This window comes from Periophthalmus magnuspinnatus, chromosome 11 (assembly GCF_009829125.3).
Source record: "Periophthalmus magnuspinnatus isolate fPerMag1 chromosome 11, fPerMag1.2.pri, whole genome shotgun sequence".
Taxonomy (NCBI): Eukaryota; Metazoa; Chordata; class Actinopteri; order Gobiiformes; family Gobiidae; genus Periophthalmus; species Periophthalmus magnuspinnatus.
Genome location: NC_047136.2, coordinates 31,171,115 through 31,190,799, shown reverse-complemented (window position 1 = coordinate 31,190,799; position 19,685 = coordinate 31,171,115). Strand labels below are relative to the sequence as shown.

General features: G+C 40.4%; 1 protein-coding gene across 1 annotated transcript in view; it reads right to left on the bottom strand.

The window, feature by feature from the left end:
- Positions 1-732: 732 nt before the first annotated feature.
- The window catches only part of LOC117393391 (gamma-enolase), a 22,630-nt gene continuing 3,677 nt past the window's right edge, over positions 733-19,685 (bottom strand). Inside the window, exons 2-13 of the mRNA XM_033991513.2 lie at positions 17,351-17,436; positions 16,929-17,024; positions 16,164-16,222; positions 16,003-16,072; positions 14,108-14,241; positions 11,910-12,001; positions 10,965-11,095; positions 10,514-10,711; positions 9,686-9,887; positions 8,027-8,135; positions 6,836-6,894; positions 733-3,080 (exon numbers count right to left, since the gene is read on the bottom strand). Coding sequence (XP_033847404.1) covers positions 3,011-3,080; positions 6,836-6,894; positions 8,027-8,135; positions 9,686-9,887; positions 10,514-10,711; positions 10,965-11,095; positions 11,910-12,001; positions 14,108-14,241; positions 16,003-16,072; positions 16,164-16,222; positions 16,929-17,024; positions 17,351-17,435 — 1,305 coding nt within the window. The 5' untranslated portion in view covers position 17,436 and the 3' untranslated portion in view covers positions 733-3,010. The remainder of the gene's footprint in view (positions 3,081-6,835; positions 6,895-8,026; positions 8,136-9,685; positions 9,888-10,513; positions 10,712-10,964; positions 11,096-11,909; positions 12,002-14,107; positions 14,242-16,002; positions 16,073-16,163; positions 16,223-16,928; positions 17,025-17,350; positions 17,437-19,685) is intronic.

Below are 19,685 nucleotides of genomic sequence, written 5' to 3'. Positions count from 1 at the left end.
CAATTAATTTATTTTTCATTTGAACCAAAATGGCTGCTGAAAGCTAGTATACTGCAATCAAAATATATACAAAGGACGAAGTAAGTAAAGAATGCACAGTGTGCGGGGCAAAGTGTTTTCAACTCTCAAGAAGGAATCAACCTCAGAGTGCATGTATAACACTCAAACCTACCAAAATCAAACTCAATTCTATGTGTTAGAGACATTATGTGGTTAAAAGCTTATTTTAGCCAAATATGGGATCCAACTGACTGCTTAAAAAAGACAGAAGCCATTTTGTGATTGAAACTGTAAATACCATCTTTTATTTCACATATTTTCAAAGACAAACTTTAGTTCATGTATTTTATTCATCATTACATTACATTATTCTTCTTCTTATTATTATTATTATTGTATGATCTTTTCAACACTAATCTATGTGCATTCAAGGTCAACAGGGGGCGATGTGGGGTATACACGTCAAGCAGACAAAATGTAAACAAAAACACACAAAGTGATGTTAGCAGCGAAACAGGAAGAACGCAGGAAGTGAGGGGTGGCTTGTCTCCAGGGAAAAGTGTGGCTATTATTATTATTATTATTATTATTATTATTATTACTATTATTAATATTATAGATGTATTATTATTAATAAATTAGCCCAGTCTCCCAAAATGTACTTTAAACTTCAGCATAAATGATAAACATTTATAGCACCACCAAGAGTCGGGAATCTTTTTTTTTTTTTTTATGTGGTGAATTTTTACTTTGGTTTAAAAAAAAATAAAAAAATCTCACAAATATATATATATATTGACCAAACATTAATCCTTAGCTTGTAAATCCTCTTAACATATTTAAAGTTTAAAAGGTCAGTGTTTCATAATTAATTTGAGACAGCCAAACAAATCAGGACCAATTTGTTCTAAACCATGTTATGCAGGACTAAACCAGGTCCAAACTAGTTTAAACCAGGGCATGTAAATAAAAATCACAAACACATTTTAGGCATGAATTCTTAATGAAATTTTATGAAAAACTCCCCAAGCTGCAGCGTATAACCTATTACATTATATGAGTATTGAATGTCTGTTCTAGGAGACTGGGCTGTGTTCACTCTATCCCTGAAACATCTTTTGGTGTTTTTCAAAAGTGTCTATTTGATATTATCATTATTATTTTAAATCTCGTGCCTTTATTTATTTATTTATTTTTTTTTTACATTATTTGTCTGTCAGTTTTGTCACTGGTGGTCTACAGCTGTACAGGTTTAACTAACAGTAACAGTGCACGTCTGGCTTTCGTATGGTTTTCCTGTGTGCATACAGCTCCTGCGCCTCTAGAAGGACTCACAGCACAGCACAAGAGCCAAATCATTACGACCACCCAAAAACCATTCAGCTGTTCAGAAACTGTGAAGAGAAACACAATGAAGTCTGTTATTGCTCTCTAACAAAATAGACAATGATGTCAAACCTACATTTGACCCATCCTTCAGTGTGTCTGAGTTAAACCTGCATTTGGCCCATCCTTCAGTCATCCTGGTCAGGAGTACCTACCTGGGGGATTATTTAGCATTTTTTGGTTTGATGGAACAAACCAGAAGAAGCCCATCGATACACAGAGAGAACATGCAAATTCCACAGTCCAGGTTTTGAATCCAAGTCTACACTAGCACTAAACCTGGACTAACCCAGGACCAAAGCAAGGCCAAAACTCCTCCACATCAAGTAAACCACATCTAAACAAGCACTAAACCAGGTCTAAACGAGGACTAAACCAGGTCTAAACTAGGACTAAACCACCTCAAATTGGAACTGACCATTACAGATGAGAAAAACCCCACACAATAACAGCGCGATCCTTTATGACATTTGGAACAGACTTGTGGTGAACAGGTGGTCGTGATGTTTTGGTTGGCTGTTGCGTGAGTCAAGTGCATAATTCATTTGTTTAGTTACTTTTTTTGTATTTTATTTTTTTCATGAATTTTAGTGCGATATTTCATCATGGCTCGTTCTTGTGATTTGTCAGTTCAGTCAGTGATTTGTGTCTTTCTGCACGTTGGACACTGCAAACAAAACAAAAGAATAAGAAAAATCAGTTTCTTGTGTTTAAATCTACTTTGAACCCTTTGGCTTGTTGATAAGTTGTCTATGTATTACGCTAAGTGGTCTGCCAATGAGATTAGAAATTGGTACTAAGAAAATTTTTTAGGTGTCTGATATTTCATATTTCTTATATTTGTTATATTTCTAGGTATTTAACTTTAAAGAGGGGGTATTTTACTTCCGTGAGGTATTAACTGCTAACACATTACACATTTCGATCACCATTTTACTTTTTATTGTTTTGAAAATGCTATATTCACCCAAATACAGATAGTATACACTTTTTGTCTTGTTTTTGAGTCTCCCCTCCCTTTGCTCCCCACACTAAGCCACTCCCATTTCAGAGTGCTATCACAACACAATCAGCGTAAATCCCTCTGATGAAACTACTGCACATCACGTCAGGTTTGTCAAGTTGCTGTGTGCAGTTTTGTGACATGTTTTTGTATATTTATGGAGAATTGTCGTGTGGGAGCATGGGTGATGTAGGCTTGTGGGCGGAGCCTTGGACAGAATCTTACAGCTAACCATAAGGACGGTTAAATAAGTCCCAGGAGAGATCATAAAATTTCATGCATGGATGATATCTAAAAACCTCTTCAGGCATATTTTTGATGAGAGAACGTTATAACATGTTAGAAAGCTAAAAAAATCAATTTTGCATATTACCCCCTCTTTAAAATGTAAATTGTTTGCCTTGGATCAACACTGAATATTTTTGGTGGAAAAGTATCTAAAGAAATGTCAGGTGGGAGATAAAAGAAGACATATTTGTAACTAGATCTTAACTAGTCAAACAACTCAATTGTGGAGCCATTTTCCACGTGTAGATTTTTTGCAGTCTTGTGTCTGTAGTTGTTGTTGTGTTTTTTGCAGTGTTAGTGTTAGTTGTGTTTTTTCGAGTGTATGCAAAGGTGTCACAGAGCACTGGGGTTCCTAAAGTTATGGCCAGCGAATCGAGCCTGGTCGCCCAATTCCTCCTCGATCCTGCAAAAACACAAATATTATATTCACAACCTAATATTAAAAACGTATAATATTATAAAGCTAACAATGCATTACAAACACAATTGATTAGATCAGTCTCCAAAACAGCAGCAGTAGCATAACTAAAACCATATCAAATACATTTCAGAGTAAAAATAAAGATTAAAATAGGCTTATTATAAACATCTAAACATAAAGGTGCACCACGTAACTTTTCTAGAGGAGGACCCGACATGTGGTGACGGGAACGTGCTCACTTTAAGAAGGCCTGTTTTTCACAGCATTGTTGAATTAATTAAAATAGCTGCTAGATCGATAAGATTCCAACTGTGGAATAATTCATCAACAAGCAGGTGGCGCAAGATTCAAGATTCAAAGTTTTTACTGTCATATGTACAGTAAGAAACACATTTCCCTATACAATGAAATTCCTACTTTGCTGACCACACTGGGTGCCAAAAGGTGAACCCTTGGCCAGAAAAGTTACATGGTGAGCCTTAAAAATCTGGTTGTCTCTGTAGAGACTAGGGATGGGCAATTAATCAAATTAATTTGATTAATTTTGTTTTTTTAATAAACAAGATTTAGAAAAATTGTAAAATCGTGATATCGAGGATTATTATAAAACAAGTTTACTCCTGAGGGGGTATTATGCAATTACAATTAGAGATCTATACAAATGCCATTTAAGATAATTTCGTAAATAATAGGAAATGATAAGGATGAAAATGTGAAGAGCTTCAATTTTTTGACCATATCACCCAGCCCTAGTAGAGACTGTATTGCCTGAAATGTACCACTGCCTCTATCACCATGGCAATAAGCATGTAATGCCAACAGGCCAAGGTACAGGTCAGATCTGTGGCAGGTGACTCTGCTCACTTTAAGAATGCATGCTTTCCAATATACACTAATATTTGGTTGGGCTGCCTTTAGTTTTGATTACAGCACACATTTGCTGTGGCATTATTTCAATAAGCTTCTGCAATGTCACAAGATTTATTTCCATCCAGTGTTGCATTAATTTTTCCACTAAGATGTTGCATTGATGATGGTCGAGTTTGACCGCTGCGCAAAGCCTTCTCCAGCACATCCCAAAGATTGTCAATGGGGTTAAGGTCTGGACTCTGTGGTGGCCAGTCCCTGTGTGAAAATTATGTCTCATGCTCCTGAACCACTTTCACAATTTGAGCCTGATGAATCCTAACATTGTCATCTTGGAATATGCCCGTGCCATCAGAGAAAAAAAAATCCATTGATGGAATAACCTGGTCATTCAGTATATTCAGGGTGTCAGCTGGCCTCATTCTTTGAGCACGTACTGTTGCTTAACCTAGACCTGACCAACTGGAGGACGTTTGTACCTATTTGCTTAGTTAAATCCAGGTGGCAACTTTTTTTTGGCCAGGCAGTATACGTTTGAGCAATTAAAAAAACAACAACACACACACACCTAGAATGTACGCCTTACTGTGGAACATTCCAGGCTAAGCAATAATATTTCCATGGATGGAAGCAGGTGGTGGACCCTGGACCCCCCAACACCAGAAAAGTTGCGTAGTGCACCTTCAAATGAAATGGCCTTGCTTCTGGAGCAGGACCAACACATCCATACACTAGGACTGTTCCTGGTTCAGCTCAAATCTAAGTGCTCTGATTAGGTCCAGTTAAAGTCTTATCGGATTACAACACTTATCCTCTGACCCTCCTCTTCTCACTCTTCCAGGCAAAGCAATAATATCTCCATGGAGACAAGCAGGTAGCAAATCTTAACCTGGACTAAATCAGGATCTAAATCAGGACTAAATCTGGACTAAACCAAAGTCTAAGTCAGGACTAAACCAGGGACTAACGCAGGATCTAAACCAGGACTAAACCAAGACTAACCCAGGATCTAACCCAGGACTAAATCTGGTTCAAAACCAGAACAAACCCAGGGTCGAACCCAGCTACTAACCCAAGACCTAAACAGGAATAAAGCAGGACTAACCGATGACTAAATCAGGGTCTAACCCAGGATCTAAACCAGGACTAATCCAAGATGTAAAACAAGACTAAACCTGGACTAATGCTTGTTCTAAACCAGGGACTGACCCAGAATGTAGATCAGGCCAACACCTGGACCAACTCAGGGCCTAAACGAGGACTAAACCAGGGCTAACCCAGGATCTAACCAAAGACTAATTCAGGGTCTAAACCAGGACAAACCCTGGATCTAAACCAAGACTAACCCTGGATCTAAACCAAGACTAATCCAGGTTCTAAACCTGGACTAACCCAGGACTAACTCAGGATCTAACCAAGGACTAAACCAGGATCTAAACCAGGACTAACCCTGGATCTACACCAGGGTCTAACCCAGGATCTAAACCAAGAGCATCTTTCTAATCTTGTTGCTGCAGGTCTGACAACAATGAGGCCTGGATAATGAGGTTAAATGTAAGACTCTTCCTGATTGGTCAACGTTAATGCACTGCCTCTTTGTGATTGGTCAATTTTAATCCACTTACAGTATGTTGCCACAAACATACCTGGAGTTGTGTTTTGTTTCATTCACACATGTTTAACACACAGCAGGCAGTTTTCCCTGGAATGAACGGAATGCAAACTTATAGTAAAAGACGAAATTAAATCTGTCAACTGGACAAATCGTTGTGAAGGTGTTTCGCTGCTCATCCAAGCCGCTTCTTCAGTTCTGGTTAGATTACTGGTGGACACTGCCTTGTATCTATCTGAAAGGAGGGGCTAACTACACTGAAACTGTAAACAGCTATTGTTTCCAGTTTCAGCTGAAACTACCCTATGCAACATTTAATTGCCCTGCTATTGTTCTCTTTGTTTTGGGTCTGAGGATAGAGTTGTAGATCAATGAGAGATTATGTCACAGGCCCCCATTCCCGTATACCCGGATGTCAGACAGTATGCAACTGTACCTAGCATTTATTCAATTTTTTTTTTTCCATTGCTAAAAAATGTGAACGGGGTTGCATCTCCATAGATATGACCTGTAATTTGGTCTGGTGGCATCAGCTGCTCTTCTCCATGGTCATAAATATGCTTAATACCATACTGTGGAACATTTCAGGCAAAACAATACAATATCCATGGAGACAAGTAGATGGCAAACCTTACAAAAAATTACACAGCACAACTTTATGAATTATGATACCCTACTTATTTAGGCTGAGTTCTTCCCTCAAAGTGAAAACACTCCGTTGCACCTTCTGATGTTATGTAGTACTACAGAAAGTACTTTTCTGCTCTTGTCTCCATGGAGATGTTAGAGATTTGCCTGGAGTGTAAACAGAATGCAGACTTAAATACCTATCATTTGTTCAATTACATGTCATGTAGTAATACAGAAAGTGTCCCACTGTGTTTTTAAACTCAACACATCTTGACTAGTATCATTTGAATAATTCCAGCCTTGGAATGTCTACTGAACAATATGAAAAAGGTAGCCAGAAAATTAAAAACTACTGCTTCATGACATCACAAGGTGGAACAAAGCATTTTGATAGACAGCCTAATAATAAAGTGTTACTCAAACATGTGTGAATGAAACAAAACACAACTCCAGGTATGTTTTTGATGAGGTAACAACATCCTAACATAGCTCATAGTTCACAAAAGTCAATTTTGTGTAATACAAGACCATCAAAAATTACTAAGAAAAAAAATGAAACAAAACAATACTATAAAACTATATAACAACCCATAATTATAATAAAACCCAAGTCAAATCAAAGTCTGACCTCATGAGCTGGTTGTACTTGGCGAGGCGCTCAGACCTGCAGGGGGCACCGGTTTTGATCTGAAACGAGAGAAGCAGAAATGTTAATATGACAGAGAGACTTCAGTGGTCAGTCCCACCTAATGATGTCACAAGGTGGAGAACAATGTTTTGACCTCTGGAGAAAAAGATTGGTTATTTCTCTGGGGTATTAAGTGCTAACACATAACATATTTAGATCACCATGTTACCTTTTATTGTCTTGAAAATAGAACAAAACATGTTTTATCAGTTTCACTTTCGTTTTTGACGCCCTAAGTTGCCCCTCCCTTAGTCACTCTCCCTTCAGAGTGATATCACAACACAATCAATGTGCATCCCGCTAATGAAACTACTGCACTTTGCATCAAGTTGTTGTGTACAGTTTTGTATCATGTTCTTGTATATTTATGGAGAAATGTTGTGTGGGAACATGGTAGAGGTAGGCTTGTGGGCAGAGCATTGAACAGAATCTTACAGCTAACCGTAACGAGGGTTTGACTACACCATGGAGAAGATCGCTAAATGACTTGCACATGCATGGATGGCATTTAAAACCAATTTTACACAGTACCCCCTTTAAATACTCAAATATGCATAAGGAAAAAATAAATTCCATGTATTTTTTTTTATGAAGAAATGGCATGAAAACAAATGCACACTGTATACAGTGACATATTAATGGACGTGGATGTTTGGCAAAACGCCGCCTTGTGTGCAAGGCTTAAAAACAAAAAAATGAAACTCACAGTACAGTATAGTCCTCCTGTATTCAAATGTGCAGTATAAGCTTAAGTACAGTATTTAAAAGTGTGTGTGTATATATATATATATATATATATATATATATATATATATATATATATATATATATACATATATAAAAGGTCGGAGGATCGAGTCCCGCTCGTACCAAGTTCTTGTGTCCTTAGGCAAGACCCACATTGCCTAGTATGAAAGTGGTGTGTGTGTGCGAATGATAGGTGGTGGTCGGAGGGGCCGATGGCGCAGATTGGCAGCCTCGCTTCCGTCAGTCTGCCCCAGGGCAGCTGTGGCTACAATAGTAGCTTACCATCACCAAGTGTGGAAGTGAATGAATAATGACTATAGTGTAGCGCTTTGAGAGGCTTTGAAAAAGCGCATTACAAGTGTAAGCCATTATTACGTATAATACCTGTCCAGTACAGAGTCCCACCACCAGGTCGGCAATAAAGGTGTCCTCTGTCTCTCCAGAGCGATGACTCACCATCACACCCCAACCATTGGCCTGAGCCAGCTTACATCTGCACACATATATATCACATGTCCATGATTATTCACATTGTAGATTCTTGATGAAGGCATCATAACTATGAATGAATGACACATGTGGAATGTAACAAAATAACTCTAAACTTGTTTTAGATAGTTTTTTTTAGTTTTTTTTTTTATTGCCACCCTTTCCTTTGAGCCCTGATTTGCATTTTTAGTGTCTGATGTGGCACAGCTATGAATTAAAAATAATTTCAGAAGACTTCATCATGAAGCTCATCAAGGGTTTGCAGCACTGTCAACAAAGCAAAGGGTACTTTTTGGATTTGAATGTAAAATATAAATATTTGGATCCTTCTTCATATATAATTCTGCATATCCTTCATATATAATTCTCCATATATTTCCCCATATATAATTCCATATATGCTTCTCCATATATAATTATATATATCCTTCTTCATATATAATTCCATATATATTTCTCCATAAATAATTACATATATCCTTTATATATAATAACATATATCCTTCATATATAATTACATATATCCTTCTTCATATATAATTACATATATATTTGATTATATATTTCTAAGTACTAACCAGTCCCAGCCTTGCTTAGCTTCTGAGATCAGACAAGATTAGGCTTTGCCATGAGGTTTGGCCAAATCTACATGGAAATAAGGAAGCTCTATTAAGGGGGAATCAAGATTATTTGAAAGGATTTTAATGTATGTTCCAAACTGAACCTGCAGCGAAAGGATAGGCTCTAAAAATAGCCCAGGCCCTCTCTGTTTTCCTACAACCCTCTGCTCCTGCCACTTTCTGATTGCCAGCTCCCTCACTAACTGACAACTGAGACAGATGACCTGCTCCTTCATCATTCCACTTCCTATTGGCCATTTTTCTTCCTGAGATAACAAGGTCAGCTGGACCATGAGTGAGTGGGATTCTGTCATTTGAGATGCAGGACAGCACAGAGACAAGGCATAAATACCATCAGACAGAATGATGTGTCCCTCTCTCAAATGGAACAGAGGGAGTATTCTGTCCCATTCTGTGCTATTTTCATCAGAAATCTCCAAAAGTCAAATCCACAAATGTTTTATCCTTGCCTTATCAGCCAGTCCCTGTTTTCGTCTGCTTCGTCCTAACTTGGGACGGCCCAACCACAGTCGCTACTTTGTATCTTGTGTCTTTCAAATGCAGAACCAAATCTATCATTTCTTTTGGTGCTTCTGTTGATACTCCACAAATCTTATTCAAAACTGCATTAAGGAGACAAATGTATTTTTTGTGTTTTTATAAATTATCAGCAATTTGAAACTACAACGTGCACTTGTCCAGATTTGGTCCAGTTTGGATCTCAGTTTAATCCTGATTTAGACTTTGTTTCTGTTTTAGTCCAGGTTCAGGTACTCGTCTAGTCCTCTTTTAGACTTAGTTTTGTCCCTGTAATCACATTTGTATAGCTTCAGTAACACTTCCGATCTGGTTTAGTCCTGGTTCAGTCCTGGTTTAGTCCTGTTTAAGTCCTGATTTAGTCCTGGTTCTATCCTGGTCTAGTTCTTGTACTCACGCTTGTATAGCTTCGGTAACAGTCCCGATCTGGTTGACTTTGAGCAGGAGACAGTTGCAGGCCCTCTCCTCTGCAGCCCTCTCAATCCTTTTGGGGTTGGTCACTGTCAGATCGTCTCCCACCACCTGGATCCCGACTCGGGCTGTGAGTCTGGACCAGGCCTCCCAGTCATCCTGGTCGAATGGGTCCTCAATAGAAACCACTGCAGAAGAACAAAAGTTCTATGTGAGCTCTGGATGTGATGGTGTTAGAAGGAAAATCTAGACTTGACTCTGAGCGTATTGGAACAAGGTCATTCTATGGTTTATTTGCCTTATGCATTCTGAGCATCCTGATTATTCACCATGATGAGTTTATAAACAGTTTTCACATCTCTCAAAGACCAGAGTTTGAGAAGGATTTTGAGAAGGGTCTGGCTGCAGCCTATGAGGGGCACCATCATGAGTGGAGATCCAACAGCTCCACATTTGGTTTGGTTTAATACTTGATTATCGATCCCAAACCCTAACCTTAGCCAGTTGAGCCATATAACTATTGTATACTATTAATTTGTCCTCATTGAAAAAATGAATGTAAAAAATCATCATTTTGTTGACACATTTTGTGACAGCCAATATTGCCAAACCTGCACTTAGTACAATGGCTGCAGCTGGACCATCTTGCAGTTTTGCATCACAATAAAGTTAAAAACAATTACAATGCTAAGAGTGCACTTCCTGAGTATCAGACAATAAATATTTTATAATTAGATGCAGACAGTACAGTGGACATATCTTGACCTCAAGAGCTGCTCATATATCTGTACTGGTAGTTGAGTTTGGCTTGTACCTGGGTAGTTATTGACAAAATCCTGGTAGATGTCGGCTAGCTCCTCTGCTGAGATGTGGCGGGATGAATCAGGTGGGGATTTAAAGTCCAGGTCATATTTTCCCTCTCTGTAGAACTCAGAGGCAGCCACGTCCATCCCCACCACAACCTTATCCGTGAAGCCAGCCTTCTCAATAGCTGTCTGAAGAAGCTCTAGAGCTGCACACCATAACACAGAGGAGAATGATCAGATGATAAAATTATGTATACATATTTAAAAATTAAAGGTTTGTAGTTAATTATATTTCCAGTCATAGAAACCTTGTTTGTTACCAGTGTAAACCAGGAGAAAACTAGGACTAAACCAGGACTAAATCATGTCTCAATGGATGGTCCCAGTTTAGTACCAGCTGTCTAGTTTATGTCCATAGAGTCTATGCTCCGAAAAACTGAAGTGCTCTCTGCTCCTCACCCTCACTGTTTTCCAGGATGTTTGGGGCGAAGCCCCCTTCGTCACCCACGTTAGTGGCATCTTGTCCATACTTCTGCTGGATCACTCCCTTCAGAGTGTGGTACAGTTCCGCACCTATTCTCAGGGCCTCCCTATGGGACCACAGGGGACAGGGGGAAGTTATTTTAGCTGGGTTTCAGATGACATCATAGCATTCTATAGGTTACCAATATTTAATACACTTTAATACACACCTAAAAATGTGTTGTTTTTAGATCAATTTTGCATCTTTTCTATAGTTTTCAGGCAATCTTAAAACTTATTAGGCAGTATTTTCTAATGTGTGCATTGTGTCTTCATGGCAACTGCTAAACATTCTGCCAATACATGTAGAACACCCCCAGTGTCATTTCAATACATCAATACAGTGAGTTCAAGTCTCTAAAAGAACTGATCAGATTGAACATTTGTGAATTTACTAAGATGACATCATCTCAGTCTAGAATCTGAAAACCACCAATATGAAACTACACTGCATGGCCAAAAAAAAAAAGTCGCTACCTGAATTTAACTAAGCAAATAGGTACGAGCCTCCTCCAATTGGTCAGGTCTAGGTTCAGCAACAGTATGTGCTCAAAGAATGAGGCCAGCTGTCTACCTGAATATACTGAATGACCAGGTTATTCCATCAGTGGATTTTTTCTTCCCTGATGACACAAACATATTCCAAGAAGACAATGCCAGGATTCATCGGGCTCAAATTGTGAAAGTGTGGTTCAGGGAGCATGAGACATCATTTTCACACATGGATTGGCCACCACAGAATACAGACCTTAACCCCAATGAGAATCTTTGGGATGTGCTGGAGAAGGCTTTGTGTGACCTTTTTATTTGGTGGCGACTTTTTTTTTGGCCAGGCAGTGTATATGATTACATAAACACTTATTTTTATATAGTGTGGTTTACTTGAAGGACTCAGCTCCGACAGGCAGAACCATGAACTCCTGCATGGCCAGTTTGTTCCCCGCGTGAGAGCCGCCATTTATCACATTAAATGCCTGAAAGAGACACAAGGAAAAATGAATATAAACCAGGACAAAAGTAAGACTAAAGCAGAACTGATAGGACTAAAGCAGGACTAAAGCAGAACTGAAGCAAGACTAAAACAGGTGTAAAGCAGAACTGAAGCAGGACTAAAGCAGGACTGAAGCAGGACTAAAGCAGGACTAAAGCAGGACTAAACCAGGACTAAAGCAGGACTAAACCAGGACTAAAGCAGAACTGAAGCAGGACTAAAACAGGACTGAACCAGGACTAAAGCAGGACTAAAGCAGGACTGAAGCAGGACTGAAGCAGGACTAAAGCAGGACTGAAGCAGAACTGAAGCAGGACTAAAGCAGTACTAAAGCAGGAATAAAGCAGAACTAAAGCAGGACTGAAGCAGAACTGAAGCAGGACTAAAGCAGTACTAAAGCAGGACTGAAGCAGAACTGAAGCAGGACAAAAGCAGTACTAAAGCAGGACTGAAGCAGAACTGAAGCAGGACTAAAGCAGGACTGAACCAGGACTAAAGCAGGACTAAAGCAGTACTGAAGCAGGACTGAAGCAGGACTAAAGCAGGACTGAAGCAGAACTGAAGCAGGACTAAAGCAGTACTAAAGCAGGAATAAAGCAGGACTAAAGCAGGACTGAAGCAGAACTGAAGCAGGACTAAAGCAGTACTAAAGCAGGACTGAAGCAGAACTGAAGCAGGACAAAAGCAGTACTAAAGCAGGACTGAAGCAGAACTGAAGCAGGACTAAAGCAGGACTGAACCAGGACTAAAGCAGGACAAAAGCAGGACTGAAGCAGTACTAAAGCAGTACTAAAGCAGGACTAAAGCAGGACTGAAGCAGAACTGAAGCAGAACTGCAGCTGGACTAAAGCAGGACTGAACCAGGACTAAAGCAGGACTGAACCAGGACTAAAGCAGGACTAAAGCAGGACTAAAGCAGGACTAAAGCAGGACTAAAGCAGGACTAAAGCAGTACTAATGCAGGACTAAAGCAGTACTAATGCAGGACTAAAGCAGTACTAATGCAGGACTGAAGCAGAACTGAAGCAGGACTAAAGCAGGACTGAAGCAGAAATGAAGCAGGACTAAAGCAGTACTAAAGCAGGACTAAAGCAGGACTGAAGCAGAACTGAAGCAGCACTAAAGCAGGACTAAAGCAGAATTGATGCAGGACTAAAGCAGGACTAAAGCAGGACTAAAGCAGTACTAAAGCAGGACTAAAGCAGGACTGAAGCAGAACTGATGCAGGACTAAAGCAGTACTAAAGCAGGACTAAAGCAGGACTGAAGCAGAACTGAAGCAGGGCTAAAGCAGTACTAAAGCAAGACTAAAGCAGGACTGAAGCAGGACTAAAGTAGGACTAAAGCAGGACTGAAGCATGAGTAAACAAGGACTAAAGCATGACTAAAGCAGGATTAAACCAGGACTAAATCAATTTTGACCCAGGACTAAAGCAGGGCTAAACCAGGTCTGAGCCAGGCTAAAGCAGGAATAAAGCAGAACTGAACCACGAATAAAGAAGGCTAAACCAGATCTGAGCCAGAACTACACGAGGACTACAGCAGGACTTAAGCAGGATTGAATCAGGACTAAAGCAGCTCTAACCCAGGACAAAACCAGGGCCAAATCAGGAGTAAAGCAGAACTAAACCAGATCTCACAGCATAAACAAGATTCAGGACTAAACCACAATTACACCAGAACCAAATGAGATCTAACTCAGGACTAAACCAGGCCTAAACCAGGTCTAAACCATTATTTTAATAGATTATTTTTTTTCAAACTGAAATGTAGTTTGTTTTCCTACCTGACAGTTTCGACTGCTCACTAGCAGTCTTCCTCAGAGTAGTCACGTGATGATGGTCGGCTGATTTAAATGCCATCTGCAGCCCAACTTCTTCAGGACAGTACTTTAAACTGGGATGAGGGGGATTTTTTACTGTCACAAAGCTGGGGCACTTGTCCTGAAGAAGATGGACTGAAGATGGTCTGAAAAAATAATCTATTAAAATAAATTAATGGAAAACGAGATGAACCTCATTGGACCAGGTCTGAACCAGATCTAAACCAGATCTAAACCAGGACTAAACCAGGTCTAAACCTGTACTCACAGGTACAGGCAGGACCAGCTCGGTGTTCCCAGCCAGGTCTGCGATGTGTCTGTACAGAGGCACCTCCTTCTCTGCAGCTCCGGCTTTACACACGGCCAGAGACACACCCAGGATTGCATTGGCCCCAAACTGAGCTGCAGAAGAAAAAAATTCCTTATCTACTAATTTAAAAAAAACCTATAAAACACTAAAAAACATAATTTAAACTATATACAGAGACATTTTTTTCTCTTGGTTTTTTTTCTCACTGTCTGACATGAAATGAAACTAATCTTTTCCTGTTTTAGGTTAATTGGGATTAACAAAATGTCTATTCTAATCTATTTCCTAAAAGCCAGAAAAATGAGGGAAGGATTTTCTTAAACAATTTTTCATGACTTTCTTTAAAATCAGAAATTTACATACTGTAAGATTACTAGGACTTTAAACAATTTGGGAAAACCCCGCTGATGATGTCAAGTCTTTAGAAGGTTTATTGACAACATATGAGTTAATTAGAGACACCTTTGTGGGATGTATTTGAAAGCACACCTGAAACACACTACTTCATTGTGTAACATCATGGGAAAATCAAAAGAAATCAGCCAGGATATCAGGAGGAGAAATGTGGCACAAGTCTGGTTCATCACTTTCTAGATGTCTGAAGGCACCTGTGCATATTAACCCAAGAACAAAATCAAAAGACCTTGTGAAGATGCTGGCTGAATCTGGTAAGCGTGTGCCAATATCCACAATGAAACGAGTACTGTCCCAACATGGGCTGAAAGGCCACTTTGCAGGAAGAAGCCATTACTCCAAAAGAAACATAAAAAAAAACCCAGATTACAGTTTGCAAATGCCCACAGGGACAAAGACCTTCATTTTTGGAGACATGTTCTGTGGTCTGACAAAACTAAAACTGAACTGTTTGGCCATAATGAGCATTGTTATGTTTGGAGGAAAAAGGAGAAGCTTGTAACCCTGACAACACCATTCCAACTTTGAAATATGTGGGGTTGTTTTGCTGCAGAAGGGACTGGTGCACTTCACAAAATAAATATCATCATAGGGAAAGAACATTATGTAGAAATACTAAAGTAACATCCCAAGACATCAGCCAGGAAGTTAAACCTTGGGCACAAATGTGTCTTTCAGATGGACAATGACCTGAAGCATGCAGCTAAACTGGTTACAAAGTGGCTTAAGGATAACAAAGGCAACATTTTGGAGTAGCCATCACAAAGCCCTGATATCAATCCTATTGAAAATATATGTGCAGAACTGAAAGGGCCTGTGCGAGCAAGATGGCCACAAACTTGGCTCATTTAGATTAGATTAGCCTTTATTGTCTCCCTTGGGAGAAATTTGTCTTGGGACAAGAGAACTCATGCCACATATAGAGACATATAACATACAGTACACACTCAGGAGACACATCAATTAATGCAGTTCATAAGAAAAACAACCATTCAACATTTGATAATATTTATATTTACACTAGTTCTGTCTGGAGGAATGGGTCAAAATTCCTAACAATAGTGAAAAGCTTGTGGAAGGATCTCCAAAACATTTGATCCAAGTCATACAGTTTAAAGGCAATGCTACCAAATACTAATACAATGTATGTAAACTTTGAAGAAAGTCATGAAAAATTGTCAAAAAAAAAAAAATCCTTCTCTGATTATTCTGCCATTTAGCAAATAGAAATAATTTAGGCAATTATATATATATATATATATATATATATATATATATATATATATATATATATATATATATATATATATATATAGAGAGAGAGAGAGAGAGAGAGAGAGAGAGAGAGAGAGAGAGAGAGAGAGAGAGAGAGAGAGAGAGAGAGAGAGAGAGAGAGAGAGAGAGAGGGGGGGGGGGGGGGGGGGGGCACTCAGACTCACATTTGTTCTCTGTTCCATCCATCTCGATCATCATGTTATCCAACTGCTCCTGCTCCACCACACTGATACCCTGACAGACACGCATATGGAGTATGACAAATATATAATATGATATAATAATAAGATTTAAAATGTGTACTGTACTGTAATACTGTACTCACTGAGGCTATAAGCGCTGGTCCCAAAGTGTCATTGATGTGTCCTACTGCCTTCAACACACCTGAAACAGAGGAGCAGACGAGAGGGTCACAGGAGCAGAGGATGCAAAGGAAAGGACCAGAGGAGCAGAGGAGAGTCAGAAGAGCAGAGAAGAGGGTCAGAAGAGCAGAGGAGAGGGCCAGAAGAGCAGATGAGAGGGTCAGAAGAGCAGAGGAGAGGGTCAGAAGAGCAGAGGAGGGGGCCAGAAGAGCAGATGAGAGGGTCAGAAGAGCAGAGGAGAGGGTCAGAAGAGCAGAGGAGAGGGCCAGAAGAGCAGATGAGAGGGTCAGAAGAGCAGAGAAGAGGGCCAGAAGAGCAGATGAGAGGGTCAGAAGAGCAGAGGAGATGGCCAGAAGAGCAGATGAGAGGGTCAGAAGAGCAGACGAGAGAGTCAGAGGAGCAGAGGAGAGGGCCAGAAGAGAGGATCAGAAGAGCAGAGGAGAGGGCCAGAAGAGGAGGAGAGGGCCAAAAGAGAGGATCAGAAGAGCAGAGGAGCGAGTCAGAGGAGCAGAGGAGAGGGTCAAAGGAACAGAGGAGAGGGTCAGAGGAGCAGAGGAGACTCTGAATAGCAGAAGAGGGGGTTAGAGGAGCAGAAGAGAGTTAGAAGAGCAGAGGAGAGGATCAGAGGAGCAGATGATGCAAAGGAGAGGACCAAAGGAGCAGAGGAGTTTCAGAAGAGCAGAGGAGAGGGTCAGAGGATGTAGAGGAGAGGGTCAGATGATTCTCACCTTTCCCTTTGTAGCGATTCTTGTCTCCATCTCGGAGCTCCAGAGCTTCGTAGATCCCTGTTGACGCTCCACTGGGGACAGCAGCTCGGAAGAGACCTGGAGATAGACACCATGGTTGGGATAATAATGTCTTCCCAACTTGTGTTTTCCAACTTTTCCCAACTTAGATGTTCATTTTGTGGCTATTCGGAAGTGATATTGTTTCATCTAGTGGGGGAGAGAGAAAGAGAGATGAAGGGAGAAGAGAGAGTGAAACAAAGGACAGCACTGAGAGAGAAGAGAAGGAGGGTGATGAGAGGGGAAAGTTGACCATGGAAAAAGAGGACAGAGAGAAATGAGAGAACAGTAAGAGAGGGGGAAAGGGAGTGTGATGAGAGGGAAAAGCTGAGAGTGGAAAAAGAGAAGAGGAGAGATGTCTGTACCTTTGTCGGTGCGCAGGTCCACCTCCACTGTGGGGTTTCCTCTGGAGTCGAGGATCTCCCGAGCGACCACACTCACAATCGACATCCTGATGAACGAGAGAGAGTGAGTTTTAAAATAGTTTGAAACTAAAGAAATATCCAGAAGGTAAATTCATAAATATTGAACTTGATTATTTCTATCAGTGACTGGACCCTAGTGATGGGGGAAGCCAGAGGAAACCCAAGCACATGGATGAACAGCAGTTAGTTCTGAAATGTGATGAGACCTATCTGCAGATCAGTTGACAAATATATCCAAATATTTGTCTTGTTCATCCTTGATGCAATTTCCAGAGGCCTGAAGGTGCCATGTTCATCTGTTCAAACAATTATATTCAAGTATAAACATCATGGGAATGTCCAGCCATAATACCACTCAGGAAGGAGACAGGCTCAGGTCCAAAATGCCTATCAGTGTGTCATTATCCACAGTGAAATGAGTACTGTACCGACATGGGCTTTTTGTCAGGAAGAAGCCATTACGCCAAAAGAAACTAAAAAAGTCAGATTACAGTTTGCAAATGTACACGCATAAAGACCTTCATTTTTTAGAGACATGGTCTGACAAAAAAAAAAAAGTATTGTTTGGCCATAATGAGCATGGAGGAAAAGGGGGGAGCTTGCAAGTCTGGGAATACTGTGAAATACAGGAGTGGCAGCATCATGTTGTGGGGTTGTTTAGCTGCAGGAAGGACTGGTGCACTTCACAACGTCGTTGGCATCATGAGGAAAGAACTGGAAATGTGGAAATACTGAAACAACATCTCAAGACATCAGCCAGGAAGTTAAACCTTGGACACAAATGGACCCCAAATGGGCAATGACCCAAAGCATACTGTCAAACTGGATACAAAGTGCCTTAAAGACAACAAAGTCAATGTTTTGGAGTAGCCAGTACAAAGTTGTGATCTCAATCCTGTTGAAAATGTATGAACAAACCTGAAAAGGCCTGTGCGAACAAGGTGGCCACAAACTTGGCTCAGTTACACCAGTTCTGTCTGAAGGAATGGGCCAAACTATTGTGAGAAGCTTGTGGATTGATATCCAAAACACTGGACCCAAGTCATACAGTTTAAAGGAAATGGTACTAATGAAATACTAATGAAATTGTCATGGTGCCTGCTCTGCTCTCCCCGTGTCCTCGTCTTCCCCCCTCCCTCACCTGTCTGTCTCCGGAGCTGGGCGGAATCCGGACTCCTCCCACGCGCACCTGCTCCCCATCAGCGCAATCATCGCCACCTGCTGTGGATAAGAGGGGTTTGGACGAGTCACTCGGCGCCGGAACGTCCGCGTGTTTCACGTGATTATACTTTTGGCTTTGTACTTTTGATTCATGCTCGTCCTCTGTGTCTCACTGGAACCCTTTTGTCCTGCTCCAGATCTCCGTCCCAGAACCTGCTCCGGACTACCCCAGCACCAGCACCTCCGCCCTGGTACGTCTTGTATCCTCACTGCCGTGCACTGTGTCTCTCTACGCTCACGGACCCGCACCCACGCTCCCCAGCTACGTTGGATCTATGAACTCTGATCTCTATGAACACTTCTATGAACTTTGATCTCTATGAACACTTCTATGAACTTTGGGTTCTATGAACACTTCTATGAACTTTGATTTCGATGAACAATTATTGTGAATAAAGACATTATAAAACTTAGTGAGTCCCGCAACTTTGGTCCTTACGCCCCGCTGGTTACGACAGAAATGTATGTAAACTTCTGACTTTGAAGAGAGTCATGTAAGTAGTCCAAACAAAATCCTTCTCTCATTATTCTGGCATTTAAGAAATATTCTAATTGACCCAAAACAGGAAACGTTGTCTGATTTCATGCCAGACAGTGAAAAAATGTGTATGTGTCTTATATAGTGTAAGTACAAGTCTGGTTTCAAGTGGGCCCTGTTCCCCACATATATATATATATATATATAGTGGGGAACAGGGCCCACTTGAAACCAGACTTGTACTTACACTATATAAGACACATACACATTTTTTCACTGTCTGGCATGAAATCAGACAACGTTTCCTGTTTTGGGTCAATTAGAATATTTTAAATGCCAGAATAATGAGAGAAGGATTTTGTTTGGACTACTTACATGACTCTCTTCAAAGTCAGAAGTTTACATACATTTCTGTCGTAACCAGCGGGGCGTAAGGACCAAAGTTGCGGGACTCACTAAGTTTTATAATGTCTTTATTCACAATAATTGTTCATCGAAATCAAAGTTCATAGAAGTGTTCATAGAACCCAAAGTTCATAGAAGTGTTCATAGAGATCAAAGTTCATAGAAGTGTTC